Here is a 24,076-nt window from a genome sequence, read left to right on the forward strand (position 1 = left end):
GATTGGTGATATTTATACATCTTCGAGCTGGATTAAAGTGTAACTAATCTAGCTATTAAGCAATGTACATTGTAACTAAATGTAACTAATCTAAAATTTAAAAAGATGAAGCTTCTGGATCATAGAGTTCTGAGTTAGTTTCAACTAGTTTCCATTTCAACAGTTACTATTATGAAACGTTTAAACTATTTGAAATGTTATGGTTGTTTGAATTGAGAGAGCCGTTGGAGCTCTCATAGGAAGAGGCTGTGTTGCTGGAAAGAGTTGACGGCAACACAGACACAACGAAAAGATTTTGGAAGGAGTCGATAGTGCTGCTAGTAGTGACCTCGGTGGCTCTAGTGTTTTGAGAAAAGAGAAAGGATCCACATATCCGACCAAGTCTAGAGAGAGAAAATATTAGAGAGAATTTGCAAGAGAGAAAGAGGGAGAGGGAGATTGTGAGAGAGAGTAGGAAGGGCTTTTTTGTGAAAAATAAGAGAAGGTAAGGTAACGCAAGGGAGAGAGAATGATAAAAGGAGCGAGGGAGAAGGTTTGATGGTCGAGGTAGTGGGCGACAGTCGATGGAACGACGATAGGCAATGCAGTGGCAACGTGGTCTTCGTTTTAATCCTAAAAATTCCATGAGTGAAATCTCAAAGTTGATAGTACATATTTAATCCTAAAAAAATATGTTGAGTCTTCGTTTTCTTTTGTTTGGATGAGATTTCACTCGTTGAATTGGGATGGTTGTGTTGGCTTATGAGTTATAACTGTGCAAGTTGAGATAGACCGGGTTAGGTTAGAATAAATCTAAAAGTTATGTCAGGATGGTTTGGGTGAGGATGATGCAAGCTTTTAATTTTAAAAAAAAAAATAGAAATAAGTCTGGTTGCATCAAATAAATTAGAGAGGTCAAGTAGAGATGGTACAAGCACATTATGTAGGTATTATGGGTCAATTGGTCATGCAATTATCATTGATCATAGTGTACTGATAATTAGGGTTGGTAATTAAGATGGATCGAATTAAATAAGGGTTGAGTTGAATGCAGGTTGAGATGAATATATGCCAATATAAACCCAACTCATTTCTTAAATGGGTCAAAAATCCAAACTTGAACCTCACCTTTTTGACTAAACAAGTAACTTGACCCTACCTTGATAACCCATTTAATAAACAAGTTAAATTAGGTTAAACGGGTTAAACAAGTCTTAAATATATAAACCATGTTAAACATATCTTAAATAGGTTGGGTTATGATACAATCCGACTACTAAAGGAGTAGAACATGGTTAAACAAGTAAAAAGTCTAAATTTGAAACCAGTCTATTGAAGAAATGGGTTAGGTTGAGTCGATCTATTTATAATCCAAACCTATTTATGCAAACCTAAACCTATTAACCCAATAGATTGATTTTGATAAGTACAAAATATTTGACTATGATACTAATGATTTTGTGAAGTAGTCAAATTGTTTTATAGGGAGCTCAATGAGCTTAAAATGCTAGAGAAGTAGAAGAAGCTTAAAAAAAATATATCTCAAAGTTGGAAAAGTATCTGAAGCGTTTCGAAAGCTTAATTTTATAGTGAAGGAGTCGGCCCCAAAATGCTGCAGGTTGAAAACAGAAAGCAGTAAAAAATAATCTTTTCATGAGTCAACCCCTGAAGATCAAGAGTCGACTTCTGAAGATCACGAGTTGACCCTAAAAATCACGAGTCGACCCCTGAGATCACCTATCAACTCCTGAAGAAGACCGAACGGGGGCCCCCTATTTCAGCAATTTTCGATGATTCGCCGGCTCCAATCATGGCAAATGAGGCTGGAAACAACAAAGAAGAAAGAGAAGGAGAGGAAGGAACCTTATCTCAGTCCAGTGAAGCATTCCAACGACTCTTTCCAGCAGAAAATGGAGAAAAAAATCGAAAAGAAGAACTTAAAATTAGAGTGATTTTTTGCCTAATGTTTGATGGATCTCAAAGGAGGAAGATGAGGGGTCTCAAAAGGCGAATCCGGTCATTGGATCGCCTTAAAACCTCCTATTTTTGGATGACCGATCGAGATCAGGGAGGAAGAAGACTTCCAACCAGAGTCTTCCTTCCTCGTTTTCCCCATACATGTGAGGTTTTGTGGGCCTGGTCACTCCGAGCTGGCCCACAAGCCTATGGGCCTCTACGGGCCATTACACCTAGCCCACCAAAAATACCACAAATTAAAATCTTTAACATAGTTTCTAGAACCTTAGAAACATTCACATCTACCCCATGATCCTAATTCTATTCTTTTCTTTAGATTTTTATTCTATTGTTTTTTTCTCATGTGCATCCATGTTTCCCAACCTTGCATTTCTCTGTCTTGCACATGTTTACAACATCAAAGATCATTGCTTACTCTACCATATATTGTTCATTTATTTAGATAAACTTTTATTATTTAAAAATAAAATTACTCGGCCATTTTACATGCTACACAAGAGGGGGCAAATGATATGAACAACTCGATCTCATCTCAGAAAATACTCGGTTTAAAGCAAAAGAAATCAAGATTGAACCAGCAATCTAGGTTCAAAATGACTTTCAAAAAGAGCCAAAAATAGACCTGACTCGATCAAACTTAACTCAATTAGGCTCCAAAGTATATTACATATATAAGTAGAGAGAGGTTTTTGGATGTTAAATCTAACAATCCACACTACTACAATCATTTCAAGCTTAAATATTTATCTAATCTTTGAGTCAATTAAATGTTAATTTAGATTTGATCCAACCTCGAATCAAGTCTTAATTTGAGTTTGAGCCGAGCTTGATTTAAGCTGGAATTGATTTTTGGATTATCAAACTGATGAATTGGATTTATGCTTGGTTTGGTTCAAAATTAAGCTGCAATTGTAATAAATAGATTAAATTTGATCTCAATTTGAAGCTTCAAACTAATTTCAAACCAGCTCGCTCCGCACCCCCTCTACCCATACTAGCATGAATTGAGTTCCCGAGAGAACCAGGAGGGTTTCGCTTCACGCAACTGCGAACCGCCGCAAGGTTACCATCAGCGCCGCAGAAATGGGAAAGAGAGGCAAAAAAATGGAGGTCGAAGGCGAGGGAGAAGAACGAAACTCTGGCTCCATTGGAGAAACCCAGCATCGCCATGGCCTCAAGGACAAGGAGGAGGAGAAAGAGAAGGAGGGCAGCTTCTTGCTCGGCTCGCCGACGTTCGTGGACATCGGGAATGGGCGGTTCCGGTGCGTGGAGACGGGCCACGAGCTGCTCGCGAGGGACAAGGACTCTTACGCCCGGTCCAAGGCCTGCCGGCTTGCCCTCATCGACGCTGCCATCACCAAGAAGAAGCCCCCGCTCAATATGTTCCAACCCCATCCTCTCTCCAAGTAAGATGGATAAAACCCGAGTCTCTGTGTAGGGGGATTTTTTTTAATTAATGGAAGTGGATTGGTTGCAGGTCACAGCTGATTTGCAAGATGACAGGAGACACAGTCAATAAAACGGAGGAACACATCTGGAAGCATATCAATGGAAGGAGATTTCAGAACAAATTAGGTAGTTCTTCTTGAAAAAGATGATATTTTCCCCCCTTTTTTGATTGGGTTAGTGGGTTTTAAGCATATGATAGCTGAGCTGCAGATATTCTCATCGACAAGGAGATTCGAGAATAACATGGTTAGATTGCTTGAAAGAAAATGATGTTTTTGATGTGTTAGTGGAGTCTGAAATCTTGAATTCACCATTGTGGAAATGGAGAATGAAATTTACTTAGCTAATTGGTTTTGAAAAATTTGATATTGGGGTACATATGTTAATTTGTGTTGACAGGAGAGGACAACCTTAGGATTCTTGGGTTGACCATTTGCCTTTGCTTAGTCTAAATGCTGCAGCTCGTCTTGTTTTGTTGCGCATTTGTATTTCTTGAAGGTTTAATGATATGATCTCCAGGTTATTTAGTGGTTGCAATTCTAAGATACTCTATCCCCGAGTTCCATGCTCACATAAATCTCCAAGTATGATCAAGAAATTCTAAAATCTCGTGTTCCATACACAATTAAATCTCCAAAGTGTGATTGAAAAATTCTAAATTCTGTTAATTTTTTTACTTGTTGTGATATTTTTGGAAGCATATAAGTCTCCATCTCTCTATTTATCTCTATCTCTCCTCTTTCTTCCCTCTCTCCCCCTTCTCTCTCCAAGTCTGCTTTTAGAGGTTTAGATTTTTTTAAAAAACAATCATGATTCTATTTGTTTCATGAATTTAAATTTTTGAATTTTAAAAGTTGAGATTAGTTTTAGAAAAAACATTGGTTGCTATTTGTTAATTAGAGAAAGTTCAAAAATGAAAAGGAAATTGAATATATGAAAGCAAGAAAAAAATGCATATGAAAAATTCTACTCAAAGTAGAAACTTTTCAATTTCATGATTGTAGGACCTTTTTGAGATTTCATCACACTACCAAATGCTCCACATAAAAAATCATGATTTGCATTCAAAAAATATGAAAATACATAATTTTCCAGTACATCAAAACATAACCTAAGTTAACCCAATTTCCTACCCCTTCTCTCAAACTTTTTGAAAGTGATGACTAAATACTTTACTATGTTGTCATCTCTGAATCATATGGACATCTTTTTGAACAGAACAAAAGGAAGCAGAAAAGCTGGCCTCAGCTGAAGTAGTGGAAAAAGATACCAAACAATCAAAGAAGCTATCAAAGTCAAGCACAAAAGCAACGAAGAAGGATAAGAAGAAAAAGGATGGTGAGAATGCTCCTCCAACAAGGAAAACCAATGCAAACAGCAGTGATTCAGAACAGCCTGATTTCTGGGTCCCTCCTATTGGAAGTCGTTGGGATTTTGATGATGGAAGAGATCGCTGGGAATCTTGTAAAAGCTCAGGTCGTGAAACAGATGATGGCACTGGGTTAGGTAATATCAAGTTGCCTTTCATGTGTGGGCTCGTATATAATTTTTTTCTTTTTCCCAGGGTTTTCACACTTGATTCTAATCTGCACAAGTTGTTAATATTTGCTTAACCACATACTCCTTTGCGTCTATAAATACAATCTATCCCTTTTTGAAAGGGCTAAAACACAATTGAAGTTCTAAACTCTACTGGCACAAGGTTTGAATCTTTTATTTTTAAATTCTTCTTATATTACCCTTTTGGTGTAACTATATTGTAGCTTGTTCTTGGTGTGGAGATTGCACAAACTTGCTATCATTGGTCATCTAATTTTTGAAGCATGCATGATCATAATTAGATTAATTACCTTGCTTGTTGAATGATTGAACTCTGTCTCTCATGAATGCAAGTAAATTATTTTCGTATCTTCTGTAATTAATAGTAGATGTCATATGTTGGATAGCTTCTGTAGAACTTAAGCAGGCTTTTATCAGTGAGAAATTTGGGCATACTGTTCTCTTCCCATCCAAGGTTATAAACTGATTAGGATAGCTGTGAACATATGAAAAAGATTTCCAATGCCTTTTTAATACGATGATACTATTAGGTGGCTCAATAAGCTCTAAAGAAAGGAATGGTGGCTATTTATGACCAATGCCCCATTAGTCCCGTTTGGTAGTATCTATATCATGGTTGCCATGGTTCTTTTGGAAAAACATGGAGGGAGTTCTACCCTCTTTTCTGCCTCACTTGTCTCTCTAAATATTTAGAGAGAAAGAATTTTCATAGACATTTTCTTGGTTTTCCAAAATGTTTGCATGCAAAGATTGATAGTTAACAGTGCAGAATGTCAAGGCAGAGCTGTGGAGAGCGTAGAACCATGTCGCCTGGAATTTCTCATGGATATTTTTTATTACTATTGCTTTGGATATCAATTGCTAAGGTATAAAAAGAAGTGCCCTCTTTGATGCATTTCTCCAAACCACATAAACAATTCTTTGGTTAGTTTTTGAATTTTTAAGAGCTTTAGTTTTGGAGATGAAGTGACCTCACTTTTTTCTAAGGTCATGGAATTCTGAAGTACCTGAGTAGAATTTAAAATCTCAGTAGAGCCAGAAATCAGAATTATTGGAAGAAATCAAGGTCTAGTAGATTGGAGTTCTATATTTCATTTGTTCTCTCTGATAATGCAATGAACATTATGTCTAGCAAAGGAGAAAAGATCAAGGCTATATGAAAAGAAATCGATGATTCGTGCATCTATTCAAATTACGTATGGTTTGCCAAGAAAGAGGATAAAAAAACTTCAAGTTCATTGCAAGATCCATGGATCACAAATATTTGAATGCTATAGTAGTAAGGTGAGAAGAATATATTAATATAGTTGATTCTGAGATAGGATGGGAGTTCTTTAAATTGGGAAAACCTGTCAAGTTACTTGCAAGACCCATGGATCAAAAATATTTGAATACTATAGTAGGAGGTGGGAAGAATGATTTGATATAGTTGATTGTGAGATAGGAAGGGAAGTTCTTTAAATTAGAAAATATGTCATTCTTTAGAGAAACAATATTTTCCATTGACTGATCTGCACGCATGCTTATCCACTATTTATGCCTCTCCATAACACCCTATATAGTTTAAAGTTTGAACGCACCCAAGGTTCTGTATTTGTATAATATAGGAGACAGATAATTGTGATGGTAGAAGAAAACATAATGAGAATAAGACCTGGGATGGGAAAGCAAAATCAGACTGTTAATGAATTTCTTGTTGGCTTTGGAGATGATGTGATAAATGTTCTTTGCCTGTATACATCCCAGGATGACTATTTAAACAGGAATCGAGTTATGAGCAAGTGATATCTTCAAGATCTTCTCTTTGGAGGAAAAATTGTGGGAAAAGTGATCGTTTAAAAGGGAAGTAATGGTTTGAAAACAAGCGAAGATGGAAGAATTGAAGTTGGTTGTTACTTTTTGATGCTTATGTCAGATTTAGGATCTGGTCTGGAACAACGTGGGTTCAAATCCCACTGATATCAATTATTTAAGTCAATCGTAAAGTTGGTAAAATGTTAGATGGTTGTGGTATGATAAAATCACCACAATCATGGAGATGATGCTTTTTGTTGTGGTTACATGTCATAATTCAAATCTTTTATTCGGAGGTAGAATAAAGGAGAGAAGGAAGGATAAAAGAAGAAGAGATAGCTTACAGGAATCTCACAATCATAACAGTGTAGATGCTTGAACATTCTCCTACTGCTTCAAACTAAATAAATATCTGTCATCTTTCAATCCTAAATATTACTCATTATATAGAAACAATTATTATAAAAGAGACCTTGATAAATTGGCTTACTGACTGAATCCAAAAGTGTTCATATTTACTTAGACTTTAAATATAACCTATATCGCAGAGTAAAGATATATTATCTCCAATGAAATGTCGGGGGCTTTCCAAACCAAGAAGTAGGAAAAAGTCATGTATTTTGTTTCAAAGGAAGAAGACATGTTTGCTGTTTAATTTTGACTTTGAAGGGCAATTAAAAGACATGTTTTAAACACCAATATTAGGGTTGTTAGCAGTTTTGAGCCAGAACAGTATGGTACCGACTTGCCCCATGCTGACGCATGGTGTGTGGCTTCATAACGGTCCCATACTAGGATGCTAAAACATGATTTTTTTTTTTTACTTTTTTATTTTTTTTGGGGTTTCTATGCATGATAAGGGTATTGGGGTGATTTTGTTTCGTACTTTTAGTGTTTCAATTGTGTTTTTCAACAGGTTTGTGATATCAGAATGTTGATATCGGTATTGACACTCAATGATTAATAAGCTAGTAACATTTATAAGTGATAGTATTTTAAAGAGAAACTGCATAATAACTCAATTTATAACTTTAATACCATGGAATGTCACTTTGGTTTGCAATATAGGAATTTTAAAATTCATCTTGTTAAGTGTCGATGCATGTTCTACGCTTTTATATTTATTCATTTTTTTATTTTTAAATATTTTTCTTAAATAGTTTAAGGTCATGAAAATTCTATTATTCGCTAAATGCATGACAAGTAGTTTTATAAATCACATTTATATTTTAGGAAATTCTGATATTTGTTAGTCATTTTTTAATGAAAATATAATTAAATAATTATAAATATTTTGAAAGGTGGATCTGAGGCAAAAAAAAATTGTAGCATGCATGTTCAATATATGCAAGCATACTACAACTTTTCAAATCGAAATTTCATTTATTTTTAGCTAATATCCTAATCTAGAATTATCAATGATTTATAAAAGTAAAATATTCATCGATAAAATCACCATGTTGTAGGGTGTTGTTGGTCTTATGACATATCTAAAATTCAAGTAAAACAAAAAAAAGTACGCGCATTCTCCTAATTTTTATTGTTTTTATCATTTTTTGGTTAAAAAAAGAGGGAAGAAGGGCCTCTCTTGGTTTGATTTCCCTCTATTGCTCATCTACTAGCATCCTCTCCCATTCAAGACCTTCCTCCACTCTCTCCCCCCCTCCCCCCCCTCTTTTTCTCTCATAGCTTGGGCAAAAGGAGCTCAGCCTCCTCATGAGATGCCTTAAGGCATTGAGGGACAACCATGACCACCAACCATTTTTCTTAAAAAATTACCTCTATTGGGATGCCTTCGAATCACACAAAATAGGGTCAGCACTTGGAGTTACCAACCTGTTTTGGCCAGGATGCACGATATGTGCGTCATGTAGACTGAACCTTGGTACTAGCAAGTACCAACCTGACCAAATTGGGATGCCTAGTTTTATATGTTTCGATGACCTAGGGGTGCCTCAGTGTTGGAATCTGTTTGGAACGATACGGTACCAGTTGTAATGTTCCATTTGATAGTATTTAAATCCCTGATTAAAAGCTTTGTTAGTTTCATTCATTAATTTGTCGCCGGGTCTTTATAGAATTGAACTTTTAGCTTGCTGGTAGGCTTGTTAAATGGACTATCTATGGATGCAGGCCTTTATTTCATGTCAAGCTTATAGAAAGGAAACTTAGAAGGTCATATTTTGTTTACCCCTAACTTGATCAACAAAATTGCCATTTCTATCTTCCAACTCCATCATGCTTCTATTATTTTTCACCATACACTTTTGCTGCTCATAGATTGTCCGTTAGCTATTAATTTCTCTTGGTGGTTAGTCCTCATTGAAACATTACAAATCCCATATGGAAATTCCAGGTATGGTTCAACTATGTACTTTTCTTTGATTAAGGTACATCCATACATATTAAAGATGGTTGGAGTGAAACTTTTGAATCGGTTGCCTTACACTTGCTTGCTTGATTTGAACTTCCATTTGGCTTTATTGGAGGATATACTAACTTCTAATGATTGGGTAGTGCATGTATTTAGTAGAGTTGACTATTTCTCTTCACAATCATATATGCATGGTCTTGCAGAAAAGAATACTGTAGTAATTATGGGTGGCGCTGAAGGTGGTTTTTGCAAAACTAGTTGTAGTAGTCATGAACGAGTGAAATAATCAACAGCAAAAAGACAATTGCTTGCTGGAAGAAATTACAATGAAGATGACACATTGTAGCTTATTCAACCTTTTTTTCTCTATACCTTCCTCCTTGTCTGTACATGTGTCCCATGTTATCATTTAAAGAGTAATTCAGTTGATGTAAGGGTTGTTCTCATCTACTTCTCTTCTTGGCTGTAACATATGCCCTCTAAAGGCTTCACATCACATGCTTAGCAACGAAGTTGTTGCCAACAGTCATTAATGCATTGCCTTGTTTTTTTCCGCTGATGAGATCCTTTAAATTCTCTTTCCCCACTAGATGCTTCCTTTTCTTCCTCTCTAGATACCGAAATCTTGTTCTCTCATCTCTGTCTTGCCATTACCATCTACTGTTGTCGGAACTGTTAAATGTTTTTCAACTTGCTTCCTTGTCCTTCTACTCTCCATAGTTTGCATTATTATTTTTTTATGTCTCTGGACTGCCTGAGCATTATTTTCATATATGAACCCACTTTGAACTACTAGTCAATTTTTAAGGTGGCTGGTGCTATTAAATCTTTTGCTTTCTTCTCTGTTTTGCCAATACATTTAATCACTGCTTTAATTAACAGTTTTGTGGGGAATGGATTGTGAATTCTCAATTGATTCGTTTTAATCCTTGTTAAGCTTATGTGTTCTCCAAAAGAATGTTGTCTGCATCATACAGAATCCCTACTGTTGGGGGAAGAACCCCAAGCCATACATTCACGGAGGCGCTCGGCCGAAGAGCACCAGCCGGAAAGTTGCTCGGCGAAAGAGTGCCAAACGGAGAGCTGCCTGGCCAAAGAGCGCCGACCAGAGAGCTGCTCGGCCAAAGGATGACGACCAGGAAGGCGCTCGACTAGAGGGCGCCGACCAGAGTGCGCGCCAAGAGGTGCCCAACCAAAATAAGCTGCTCGGTTAGAAAGTGCCGACCAAAGACAGCGCCGAGGCGCTCTGCTAGAAGGTGCTCGCCTAAAGGGCGCCGACCAGGAGTACTCAAAGCAGCCCCGCCACAGGGCGCCCCATTGGGCGACCAACTCGGCTCGGCACCCTTGCCGAGCCGATGCCTTAACCAAATGTTCCACCTCCGCCTAAAGTCCAAGGGACTTGACAACTCCTACGGCTTGCGACCTGCCACTATCTCCAAGCCATCAAGGCATAAGATCTCTGCAGGCATTCGGCACGACCTGCCATTAATGCACGAGACTCCCTCAAGTCTCCGATGCACTCAGGCATTTAATGAACACGACCCAAGACGATCTCCGGATCACTGAACCATCAGAGCGCATGGCTCTACCTGACCGCCGGTTCATTCGGTAATAAATGCACTTACCATCCACAGACCCCAGGCCCGCCACGGCCGGCGGTTCAACCACTCCAACAGGTCCGATCGACCGTGACAACTCCCTGGTTCCGGTCTGATTCGGCCCCGTTCTCCACTACGCCATAAATGGGCCAAATCGTGCCCAATTAATACGTACAGGGACAAATCCCCCGGTCACCTCCCAGGTAACGTAATCCCCTCCTATAAAAGGGAACCTGGGGAGAACCAAGGGGGGAGGAGAACAAAAAACGAAAACAGATCTCCGGGACTGAACCCGCCGGGAAGCACAGACACAATTGAGGACATCATCCTCTTCGTCTTCTTTATCTTATCCAAATGTTCTTGCTGTCTTCTCCATATACTCTCTTCCCTGCTCTCTCCACATACTTGCCCCCTCTGACTTAGGCATCGGAGGGCCGGCGCCGGGGAGCCCGGCCACCGGTTTTCCTTGCAGGACTTGCACACCCCCCGCGGCGGAGGACGCAGCCAGCCGGCGCACCGCCGCCCGCCTCCTACAGCAGCGGAGCTCCTCCTTCCCCGGCTTCACGGCGGCCCCCGGGTCCAATTTCCAGCAACACCTACGTTGCATCAAATTAGCAATAGAGGCATAAGGACTCATCTATAATTTGATAAAGTTTTGTTGGTCTTCATCCAAAAGAAAAGGTGCAGAATATTACTAGTTTTAGACTCAATATTTCTAATGAATTACTATGCTATCAAGTTTTATCCTGTAGTTTAACTTGTGGATGTTAACGAGTCTGATACAGAAGGTAGATAGAACCGTGATGGCTTAATTGTGAAAGTTCAGTTACTAAATTTTAGACTTCAAGAAAACTTAATAATTAATATAGTAGCTTAATATGTATGCTACTTAAAGAAGGTTAACTGCAATGTTCTTAATGATACCATAAGTGAAAGTGCAACTTGCTTTGCCAAATGGCTTTATTGGCTAGTTTCGGAACTCCTGTTTGCAACTCAAAGATGCACCTGTCCTTATAAATGGCGTAGCTGTTTAAAAGGTTTTCTTGCTCATAGACGATTGTTAGAAAAGATACAATCTTTTCCTTGCTGTGTGGGGGTGGAGATCTTGATTTGCATGTATTAACACTTGGCATGTTGGATGTACTCTGGGCATTGATAGGAGATTAGGGTAAACACCTGCAGTTTGCAGATTGCACCTTATGCTGTGTGGTGAGAACCACAAATCTAAAATGATTGTTTAGTCTAAGATGAGAGTGATAAGTTATGAAGCGAAGTGTTCCTCACAGTGTTTTTGCTTGAGTTTCAGTGAGTAGACAAAGTAGGCAGAATTGGAGGCTGTGATACTGAATCTTTCACTTGAAAATCTTTTACTTTTCCTTTAAACCTTAAAAATCCGCTTTCATGATTATGCATGGTTTGGAAGTAAATCTAATATAGTGCAATAATATGATAACCAGATGGAAGCAAATCACTCCAAGCATCTATTTTATGGCAAATTGCTGAGTTCAATATCTCTGGTCTTCAATATGCTGACTAGAATTGTTGCAAGTATGGGAAAATGATGCACTTTTATGGGTATGACTGGTACTTGTAAGGGGGTTGGGAAAGGGGAGGGGGGTTGGGATATAAAATTTTGATGGTAAAGGCGTAAATGGACCGAGTTCAACTAGCTCATGCTTGAGTTGAGAAGCAGCAAAACTTGCTCAAGTGGGTATGTGCTTGTCATGAAGTGGGCGTTCATAGCTCAATTTCACCTGTTCTAAAGTTCAGCTCGCTCGGGCTTAGTGCAATTGGGCTTGACGAAGATTGAGTGCTTGAGGTTGGTAGTCAGTGCAAGCATCAAGGTCGAGGGTGAGACTTAAGGCTTTCTGCTTAAAGACTGAATTGAAATATTTTTATACATACTTATGTCTGTCTATTTCAAGCTTAATCGAGCAGAAAGCTGGCAAGTTGCATGCATTTCAAGCTTAGCTTATTTACATTTCAAGCTCAGGTTTCAGGCTGAAGTGTGTCTTTTTTCATAATGAACTTAGCTGTTATCAAGCCAAAGTTCAAATCAAACACTAGCTTCTCGGAAACAGCTCTCGTATTTAAAATATTTATTTGAAAGACATCAAGAGTACTCTTTCATGCCCATAGTGTTCTGGAATGGCTAAATATTGCCGCCTTTTGGGAAATGTTTGGGAAAAGCTACTATGTGGACTTATACAGTTGAATTTCTATATGTATACATGCATACACACATTTATACATATGCATATTGATATATATGTATATATACACACACATACATACATATACATAACATATACATGTACGTATACACATATATATATATATATGTATATGTATATGTATATGTATATGTATATGCATATGCATATTATGTGTATATTATGTGTATATATGTATAATTGTATATGTATGTATGTACGTACGTACGTACGTATACATATATATGTATGTATGTATATGGGTACACCCACCATTTTGTCCAAGATTTTGAAAAAATACGGTTGGAGTTATTTTACTAAACATAAAATTCAAGATCTAGAAAGAAATTATGAAGGTTTGGCTGGCTGATCAAGTTTTGGTTTCTGTATTTTTTTTTCTGGTAGTTTCAGTTCAATTTTTGGAATTTCAATCAAAAAATTGATTAAAAACATCAAGAAAAGTTGAAAAATTGCTATATAGATATATAATATGTTAGTTGAAGATAAAAAGGACATGTTAATGCAAGGAAAGATAAATAAAGCAAGTCATGAATATTTGTGACATTACTTTAAATTTTTTTGCAGTACTTGCATTTTGGGTGCATAATCTTGATTCTTTTAGCTAGTATTGTTGATAGATTATAAAATGCCTTATAGAAAGACTAAACTGCATGTTTCACATCACTTTAAAGTGCATATTATCATTTTCTAATATTCTTCAATTAAAATCTAAAAACATACATCAATGGTCGATGCAAGTATGAACCTTTGAGGCAAGTACCTATGTTCATATCTAAAAAGAACAAGAAAAAGAATAACATATCAATATTTGTCATAAGAAGTTGCAACACTTTAGGGGCTGTTTGGTTTCCTATGGTGCAAATCTAGTAACAGTAAATGAGATGCAGGTGGCTATTTGCAGTTGTATTGTCACTGGCAACTTATTTACAAGGCTGTAATTGAATTACAAAAATGTTTGTCAAAAATTACAAAGAGTTGTACTGTCAAAGTTGACCTTAAAAGCTTTTGCAACTGATGTTGCAAGTAGGTTGAAAAGCTTCTCAGCCACTTAATTGAGAGAACACTTTTTGATGCCTAAGATTTCTCACCCCCTCCACCTCCATTAGGTGGAAAAGCTTTCCCTTCCAAACCAAAGAGATTTTTGAGGCCCCAAAATTTTTACATCTCTTGAACTTTTCGCAAGTAGGCTCCAGGAATAAATTTATGTTTCTTTCTCTTGTTTGAAAGAGGTTATGAATCTGGAATATCGTTATCGTATTTTCTTATTTATAGTGAAATAAGTTGGGAAGAAGTTGTCAATAATAAATTACCTAAAGAAATAGGTAAAAGAAATTTCCATCCAAGATTTAATAGTTGGTCCATTCTTATTTTGAATCATAGAACGTTGGTTGATTCTATTTCGCCATTTTTGAGGTACTAATCGAGACCATTTTGTCTGAGATAAATTGTATTGATAATGGCCCTGCATTGATGGGCCCATTAATACATTCTACGAGCCGATGGTTACTTTTGACTAGAATGTTGAAAGAAACCTTACTTTTGAAATTGAGATATTCTAATCTTGGTCTTGGAATTTCAGCTAAGAGTTAGAACCATGGTCTGCCGTACCGGTCCGTACCGGCCGGTACGGGCCGGTACATACCGGTCCGGCCTGGGACCGGTACCGGATCAGCGTGAAATCTGGTACTGGTAATTTACTGTTGAAGAACCGGTACGGGACCAGTACGGACCGGTTTCGTACCGGTCCGGGACGCCACCGGTACGCCGACCGGTACCGGTACGGCGGACCTTGGTTAGAACCATGGTTGTGATGCATGCATTTTTAATCATATTTTCAATACTTACTAGTAAGTGAGTTTTTCTTGAAAGGCGCGAAGAGCCCAGCCAACCTTCCATAAAGGAAATAGTTTAGTTACAATATGAGGGGAGAATAGAAGTTGCATGCAAGGACCATGTTGATTACATGATTTGGAGAAGTCGAGGCATTTTTTAGGTCCATTTATGTCCAATTGAGGAACAAAACCCTAATCTTAACCTGATGTTGCCTTTTAATTTCCTTTGGAAGTGTAAGATTGTTTCTTCCAAATACACTAGAATATGTTTGAGCAAGAATGTCCTTCCGTGGTTTTAGATTAGCTTTGATCCTCTTTGCCTTAAGAGTCTGGAAAGATTTATTGGAGTCTGTCCATCCTCGACCACCTGTATTAGATTTGAATATGATCCAAACTCCCTTCAAGATGGTGCACCTTGGTGAAATGGTCAGTGGACTTAGTGGTGTCATTATATAAGAGGATAACCAGATGGTGTAGGCAGGTTGCATTTCCTCGATTTCTCCTTCATTAGAATTTTGTTACCAGTGGCTAGCCATGAGAAGAATTTGACCTTGGTGAGTAGGTTAGTTTTCTTGCCATTATCGTACATATCCCGCCACACGCCAAGAATGGCTGCAATGCTACTCACCACTTATTCTCTTTTTCTAAGCCTTACCTTGAGTTGCATGATTGTGAAGGCATATTACAATGATCAATAACTTGGTGCCAAAGAAAGGTATGAGAGAGAGAGCCATCAAATATCTAGCATTGGAATAAACTTTTCTTTACTTTAACTATGGTGCACAAGAATTAGTCACTTTTGAGTTGTTGAGAAAATGATAGGAGAGGCCTACCAACAGATTGTGAAGGTTTTCCAACTCATGAACATTGGTTTATTGTCACTCCCTAAATTTAGGCTGCTAGACTGTTTGAGCATTTCGTAATTGTAATCATCTAGCGTTTTTCCAACTATTTGGGGTTGGTCTTATGGATCCTCATTTCCTAAGTATTCCTATCTAGGGCTAACTCAGTTGTTATTCCAAGTTTCTCTATATCCTTCCTCGCAACTTCTATCCACGTTGATTTAGGTTTTCCTCTTTTTTTCATACAATCTTCTCAAACTAAAGTACCTCTTCTTATGGAGACCTCCTCGGATCTTTACCGTGCATGCCCATGCCATCTCAATCAATTTTCCATCACTTTGCTTTTAATTTATGCAACATTTATAGCTTCTCGTATGTATTCAATCTATCATTCCTAGTTTTACCACTCATGCATCTTAATATTCTTATTTCTGCCATATTCAATATGTTTGCATACATTTTTTCATACAACATTGCAGGCCTTATGATTATTCTATAAAAGTTTCCCTTAACTCTACTAAGTATGTACTTGTCACATAATATTCCAGATGCACCTCCTATTTCATCCAAGTAGCTTTAATTCCACGACATTTACCTTCATCTCTCTCTCCATATTTTGTATAATAAATCCTAAATAACAAAATCGGTCACTTTGCAATATCCCCTATCCCCTTTATTTCGGCATCTACTCTCTCTAAAGTTTTTCCACCAGAACCTCTTGGTCATCGAATATATTGTAGCGGTTTGGTCGCATGTCAATATACGTGAAGCCATGCTCACACATGAGGTCTCCTTTCTAGAAGAATGTGCTAAATGGTAAACTTCTCATACTCCCAGTGGTCAGCCCTTGATCACCCCCACCCTTCCTCTAGAAAAAAAGGCCACCTTGGTCTTCCCTCAAATATTATTTTGTGATAATTGATTGTGGAAGATGACTGCCTTGCACAGTTTCTTGTTTGATAACATTGTCAATCTCAACTTGCTCAACGCCACAGGTTCATTAGCTTAATGTTCATAATATTTTTACTACTTTACTAGACAAGAACCTGCACTCTTCGTTACATTACCTTTTTAGAGATAACCCATTCTAAGTTTGTCAATTTTTTTGATGACCCATGATAATATAAAGAGGACAGAAAGAAAATATATAGAGAGAGCTAACATGACCAAATTGATTAAAACTAGGCAACCACCCAGTATGTTATTATTTGAAGCTAAATGATTATCCAAAAAAATATTGAAGTTAATTATCAATATGTTTCTTATGATGTAATATTAATCAAAAGATTATCCATGTATGAACCAACAGTACATGTATTCTCCTCAAAGTGACAGTTTAGCAGAGAGAGGTTGCAAGTCTTATTTAAATAATGAATCCATATAAAAACACAAATCCATGTAAACTTCTAATGACAGCCATCACATGTGTTCATCTTTCATTGCTTCTTACGTGCATGATTTACCACAGATATCATGATAGATCTAAATCACAGACCCTATTACTAATGTTTGAAGCCCTCAAGAATGTGGAAATGATGAATCAACTAGAGGTGTGATATTTGAATTTTACTGTTGCCAGAAGTTGGTCTGTTATTCATTTACCTTTAAAACACGTGCAATGATTTTCAGACATGTTTAATGATCTGGCCGGTCTATGGTAGAATTAGAATGTCATTCTTTTTTCAGTTTTAATGTGTAGGATTCTATGTTTTTTAATTTGAATTCTGTGTCTGGATGAATGCAAAGAGTTAGGGCTGAAATGGATCAGATATATCTTCATATTTCTATAGATAGTTGTTTAGCAGATAGGGATACAGATATCAATTGGATGTGTAACCACATTTGTAATAATTGGATACGGATGTTTGTGAGATATTAGATCCAAAGGTACCGAACTTTGAGGCCACTATCAGAATCCTGCTTTATCCTAATCTATGGGTACTCCAATGCGCTCAAGGGTGGTTTATCTATTGATGGAAGATCTGTGGTCTTTTATCTATGTTTGTTCTAGATGAATAGGAATCATCATCACCTAGCATTCCAAGTAGTTTTCAAGTTCAATCATAGAATACCACTGCAGGAGATGATTCCCCATATTTGGTAAAAATTGCAATTATACTTTTTTCAATTGATTTATTTTTCCTTGTTCATCTTCGTAATAATCTTTGGAACATGCAGCAGCATCTAGTTGCAACAGACATATCCTTTAGCTTTTGATATTTTGGGGGTGGAAGGATCTGGGACAGCAATGGGTGAAGGTGTGACGGGTCAGGTGGATGTGGTGGTGATTCCACAGGGCACCAACAAAAGAGGTTAGGGAGAGAAAAAAATCCACCTGCATGCATGCATTCAGACACACACACACAGAGAGAGAGAGAGAGAGAGAACCCTAAAAGAAGTGATGAACTATTCAGAGTGGCACCATTGGACTGTCTGACACCAGCAGGAGGTGATGCATGTTTTATACAATAAAAGTGGCTTGGGAAATGTCCTAGGAGTCGAGGAAAAGAGAGATGAGAGATAGATCAGTGCCTGGGGGTTGGTGGCAACAATTGGTTCTTAGGACATGGTGGTCAGCAGTGCTGGGCTTGGAGTTGGCAGTGGAGGCAAAGGGAAGTCTAAGATATTGTTGAGAACAGAAAAGAGGTGAGGAAAGTAAAATCCAGATCTAAATCTGGAAAAGAAATTAAAATCCAGATCCAATAGTTTTTGTTATTGTGTCTAGCCAGGATTGGATTCATATTCACCATGCAAATGCAACCTGATTTATGAGTGGAACTGGGTCCGGTCGAACTCTTCCAGACCCACTTTCAGCCCCAGAAAAAGTATTGCATGTACCTGGTACCTGTATGATTGTAGGTATTTCCAATACTTCTTAATCAATTAAAAATTTAGAATTACCACATAACATGGGTACCAATGCAAGGGAAAAGCTAGTCGTGTCTTTACTTTAATGTGGTATGTTTCTATTTAAGTATATTGTGCTCAATCCTATTATGATCTTGCATGCTTTTTGTTTTTTCTTTTTTGTTTGCAGAGATATTCCCATCAGTCGTGAGGTTTGATAAGAAAAGAAGTAAAACATAAATTTAAACAAGCATCATCTTGCTGGAATTAGAGTGCATCCAATATAGATATGATAAGCATCTCCATATTTTTGGTCATAAAATTACATTGTTTTTTCCATATTTTACATCAGATGAAGTGGAAGAAAAGGATGATCCTGAATCAGGGGAACTCTCCATGCGGTATGTTAGCCTCTGGCTTCTTCGTCATGGGGCGTTTGCTCAAAATACTTAATTATTTATTTGTTTACTTGTTTTTTAACCAGGACAAAGCGCATGTCAATAGCTGTGGGCCCAAGCAGCTTTGCTTCAAGGAAAAAGAAGATTAAGAAGGCTTCTACAAATCCTCAAAATGAGAACTAAAATATAAAGAGGTTTATTCGCTGAGATCCATCGTTCATGGGTCATCAAATTGTCTTGATTGGTCAAGCTTGTCTGGTGGTTGTCAGACTAATGGAATTTTACATATAGATTGATCAGCAGGATAAATTAGTTGTAGCATTATTACAGGTCATTTTGGTAGACTGGCTTTCTTATCTATGTAAATCACTCAAGCAGGAAAAGTTTCTGAAGAGATTGAACCATATGTACTGTTAGTGATGATGCATCAACAACTGCATTGATCGGTTATCAAATGGCCCATCCTCATGCGATTTAAGCCCTGGCAGTGGTAGAGCATCTTCCACTTAAATATGTTCTCCATTGGTCATGTCTTTTTTGGATAGCCATTTAAGGTTCTTAAAGAGGATGGGTCTTGGTGTAATAGTAAGGTTGCTTCATTATGATCTGGATCTAATAGGTTCAAAATACGGAAACAATCTTTCTGCTTGAGGAGGCAATGGCAAGGTTGCGGACATCTGACTCTTTTTAGACTCTATAGTGGCAGGCATCTTTTGTACTGGGATGTCCATTGTTCAAGGTTAAAGTGTAATTGTCTTCTAGTCGGAGATCTTTTAGATTTTAACAATTGAACTAATGCAGCTATCCGCAAAATGAATTTTCTGTTACATTCCTTAAATGTTACGGTTAAACATGTCTTGTTTGTTACAGTTAATCATGTCTTGTTTCTCTGCCAAAACTTTGCGCTTTGAAGTCATGATTTTTCTCTACTCTCGCTGTCTCAGGATATCTTCAACTAGATGAGCTGAGGCTTTCTCCATGACGGAAAATATGAGTTCACTAGGGGTCCCCCACAAAATCAAACTTCCTGGCATGAAATCGTAGAGGTGTGCAGGAGCTGGTTATCTAATAATAAAATTGTTAGTAGTGGCATATATCTATTATATGCCTCTGCAATATATATCATATTTATTAAATTTCCTATCTCTGTGGTTAGATTATTAAATTCAGCTTAAATTACCAATATTTTATATATATGCTGCTGTCGATGTATCCTTAAATTGTTGCAGTGAATAATACATGAAAAGAAATTGAATATGGTAAGACTGAAAATATTAAAATGGATGTATGATAATATTGGAAAGGATAGTTTAAGAAATGAACATATTTGAGGAGGTATAATAGTTGCATAAATTAAGATAAGATGGTGGAAAATCAATTAGGATGATATGAACACGTACAAGAAGATCTGAGGAAGTTCTTATAAGAAAAGAAAAAAAAAGAAAAGGAATATCTAAATTAACATGGATGGAGGAGGTTATAAGGAAGGATACTAAGAGACTTGAAATAATATTATAGGTGATCCTCAAAAAGAATACTTGGCGAAGAAAGAACCATAAAGCCGATCCTAAATAATTATGAAAAGATTGGACTATTATAATGATTATGGTGAAGGAATTTTAGTAAAAAGATTGTATATCTTTCCTTAGACGACGCTGACCATCTTGTGATTATTTGATGATCATTGGAAGTATTTATTTTACAATCAAACCAGTGTTTCTCTTTAACGTCCAACCAACTATTTATGAAACATTAAAGTATGGAGAGAAAATTCTAACATATTATGAATGTCATTATGGGCTCTGTGCACTTTTACAGTGGAGACTTTAATTATTATCATGCTGGATAATCAATTTCTTTATAAAAGATAAATTTCTTTGCTCTCAAGATAGCTCTGTTTTATCTTTGTGTGTGTGTGTGTTTATCTTTGTTTTCTTCTCTTAAGATAAGAGTTTAGGTTAGAAAATTTTAAACGTCTCCTTCACTGAATATTAGCTTCATGAAGAGAAGAAGAATCTTGACTAACTGGATCCTTTATATTTATAGCATTATGTTTTTAAGTTAGAGATTGAATCAAGACTAAGTACATTCTAAAAAAGATCAAACTTCAATGTGCATGATGAAAGAATGCAGAATAAAAAAAATACAATTTTTCATTAGTTACCACAAAAGTATGTAAAGTATGAAACTCTTAGGATCTTGAAGGGTTAAACCATGTGCTCTTTTGCTTCTGAAACTCACTCTAAGCTAAGTATGCAATTAAAAATGGAAAAACATGCAAAATCTACTGTGCAAATGCTCTAGGTGCAAGAATAAGGCTAGGGAGAGTTTTGTCTAGGTGTTTCCTTACTTTGAAATACTTAGTAAGTGCTGGGAGAAGATTTCTTGCATGAATAGAGGTAGCATAACTCATACGTAAGAGGAAAAGGGAAGCAGAAACTATCCGGTAGTTCTTACATTCGCATAACTACTCCATCTCATGTCTGAATCTTAAGTGATTTAGATCCGGCTAGCCGATCATAGATTACCCAATTGTTAATCATAAATTATATTGGGCTTAACCATAGTACCATTATGAGCTATACGTCTAATCCATTTTATAAAACAAAAATACGCAATTAGTAGAAGCCCATATTTTGAAATTATTCTAACATCAATTAGATCCAAAACCCAACAGTGCATGTCCACATTTTCATGCAAAACAAATAATCTTGACTAGCTGTCTCTTCCTGAGATTAAGATTGCATTCTCCAACTGTATCGTCTTGAGATTAACATTATATTATAAGGGGAAGAATCAAGACTTAAATTTTGGCTTTAGATTCACAAATAGTTAGGTCAGTGAGGTCTCAAGGGAATAATGTAAAGGAGAAGCATATCTTTACAAGATCTTGATCTCAATATGAGGAGAAGAACTAAGATTTATTTTTTTTTATTTTGGTTAGCAAATTATTATATTCATAAGGTTTCAAATCTAGAAGTCTTTTTGGTTGGATCCTTTTTATTGTCCCAAAACAATCTACTAGCCACATCAATTATTGAGACCGGTCAATGTGACATGAAAATTTGAAGCTGGACTCCACCAAACCAAGTTGGCCATGGGACCATCGTAAGCCAACAAACCCCAAAGGGTAGGAGGGAATGGAAAAAACCAGCCGGTGACCCAACCAACCAACCCCCCCGCTCCCCTTCCACTTCTCCAGTTTTTCTTCCATCCACACCGTCCATTAAATCAGACGCCTGAGAGTTATCTAGCTTGATTGCTTTAAGAGTATATGCTTAAAAATTATTAAATCTCGTTGGCAGGATAAAAGTATAAATTATGAATATTGTTAATATAAAATTATTGTTGGTATTAAAATAATATAAGATGATCTGACAAAGAGAACAAAGATACCGAGCGGATCTACTGTCTTTTCAAAAACCCGGATGGAAAATCTCAGCTTATCACAGCCGTCCATCCATGCTGATCTCGGGCAAATACACGTCATACAGCGGGCAGGGAACAAATCACATGGGGCGACACCAAAAAAAAAAAAAAAAAAAAAGTGGGTATTTTCTCTGGTACCAATTTTAAAGAAAAAAAATCTAAAAGTCAAAAACAAAGTATCACTCCTGCAATTAAAAAAATAAAAAAATCATGGTATATACTACATGGCCAAATAATACACACTAAGTAAATTAGTTATTTAGCAAACTAATATACATATTTTAAAAAATTGATACATAATTTAAGAACATTGTGTTAACCAGTACACAGTACATGATTAGAGAATACACATTTAGTAAATTAGTTATTTAGAAACTTAATATACATTTTCTAGCAAATTGATACATAATTTTAAAATATTATATTCACTAGTACACACTATATGACCGGTAATACATTCTCATCGACTTTTCGATATATACTGCAAGCTTATTAATACACACATAGCAGTGATTCAATACACACCTTCAGATAAATCGATACACATATCTAGATATATTTTTTATCAGTAATACCATATCGTCAAGTATACTAAAGCTGCAAATGAGTTGGGTTGACCCGCTTAAACCCGACCCGAGCCGCTTAAACCCGATCCAACCCATTTTAAAGGACATGTGGGGCCGAATCAGATTCTAAAATTGGACCCGTTCTATTTTTCGTATCAGGTCTGGATTTACTGAATTCAAACCCGACCCGACCCATTTGAAATTTGGGTAATTTTGGGTTTTCAATTTTACGACCCGATCCAACGCAATCCGAATCTGTAAAATTATTTGGGTACAAACATAAGTTCTAAAGCCATGATGGATTGATTCGAACCGGATCCTAATTTTTTGGGTTGGGTCAGGTTATACATGGATCCAACCCAAACCGAATGATCCGTTGGGTCACAAATTATAGCGGTGGATCCGATCTTCTATTGGGTCAGATCTGGGTTCAAAATTAGAATCCGAATAAGGAGCCAGGTTGGGTCGGGATCACTCAAGATCCGATCCGACCCAACCCATTTGTACCCCTAAATGATACATACCAAGTAAATTAATTATCTTGCAAGCTAATATATACCTCTAGATAAATTGATATATAGTTTTTATTGGTACTGATACATGGTTTATTAGCTTTGTCTAACATAAAAAAAATTATATACATATCATTTCTGTGATTTTATAAACTCTTAAGTCTAAAGATACCAGAAAAAAAAGGAATTGAAGGAGGAGAAAGAAACTAAAAAGATTAAGAAAAATTTTATAGACGGGATAGACGACCTGATAAGGAAGATGGTCGATGAAAATGTCGAACATGGAAAAAAAAAATTGCACACGGTCTCTCTTTCTTGGTATACTTAATTTTTTTAAATTTTTTTTAAGTCATAGGTCCGAGTTCTATCTTTATTTAATTTTTAATTTTTTTTTCCAAATAGGCGCTGTTAAGTTGGGTGGGCACACGCCTCGTTTGCTGGAGGTAGGGTTTCTAAGAGGACTATAATAGCAGACCCGAATAGTTACCAAAGAAATCCTTAACTGACGCGGCAATATGCTATTTGTTATTTTAATGACGTGGTCCCCCCACTTTCCTTAACGGGGCCACATCGGATCGAGAAACTTATTTGGTGCATGGTTTGGGCCTTTTAAAAAATTATTTCCCATTTTTTAATTAACAAATTTAAGAAAATCTTGCATGAATATCAAATAGATTTTGTGCTC

General features: G+C 36.8%; 1 protein-coding gene across 3 annotated transcripts; it reads left to right on the forward strand.

Moving 5' to 3' along the window:
- The first annotated feature begins 2,903 nt into the window (after positions 1–2,903).
- On the forward strand, positions 2,904–19,722 carry LOC103709959 (Surfeit locus protein 2 (SURF2)). 3 transcript variants are annotated; one of them, XR_015977174.2, is made up of 6 exons: positions 2,906–3,362; positions 3,434–3,531; positions 4,624–4,911; positions 10,111–11,412; positions 18,839–18,887; positions 18,971–19,722. XR_015977174.2 is itself a non-coding variant. In XM_008795509.4 (5 exons), the coding sequence occupies exons 1-5, from the start codon at positions 3,040–3,042 to the stop codon at positions 19,065–19,067; spliced, it is 855 nt and encodes a 284-aa protein (XP_008793731.2). In that variant the 5' UTR covers positions 2,904–3,039; the 3' UTR covers positions 19,068–19,722. The 3 variants fall into 3 exon arrangements, 2 of the variants coding, with proteins under 2 accessions (XP_008793731.2, XP_026661564.2); XM_008795509.4 differs by lacking the exon at positions 10,111–11,412 and having other exon boundaries at positions 2,904–3,362; XM_026805763.3 differs by lacking the exons at positions 10,111–11,412; positions 18,839–18,887; positions 18,971–19,722 and adding an exon at positions 18,677–18,823 and having other exon boundaries at positions 2,908–3,362.
- Positions 19,723–24,076: the final 4,354 nt, after the last annotated feature.

The sequence above is a fragment of the Phoenix dactylifera genome, chromosome 4 (assembly GCF_051530095.1).
Source record: "Phoenix dactylifera cultivar Ajwa chromosome 4, Ajwa_hap1_PhDact_Kaust_v1.1, whole genome shotgun sequence".
Taxonomy (NCBI): domain Eukaryota; kingdom Viridiplantae; phylum Streptophyta; class Magnoliopsida; order Arecales; family Arecaceae; genus Phoenix; species Phoenix dactylifera.

What these genes read in the sequence shown, in the direction of transcription:
- LOC103709959 (XM_008795509.4), top strand. Translation starts at nt 3,040, where the DNA reads ATGGGAAAGAGAGGCAAAAAAATGGAGGTCGAAGGCGAGGGAGAAGAA. An exon ending in GAGATTTCAGAACAAATTAG is followed by an intron (nt 3,532 to 4,623) that starts GTAGTTCTTCTT and finishes CTTTTTGAACAG; the next exon opens with AACAAAAGGAAGCAGAAAAG. An exon ending in TCAGGGGAACTCTCCATGCG is followed by an intron (nt 18,888 to 18,970) that starts GTATGTTAGCCT and finishes TTTTTTAACCAG; the next exon opens with GACAAAGCGCATGTCAATAG.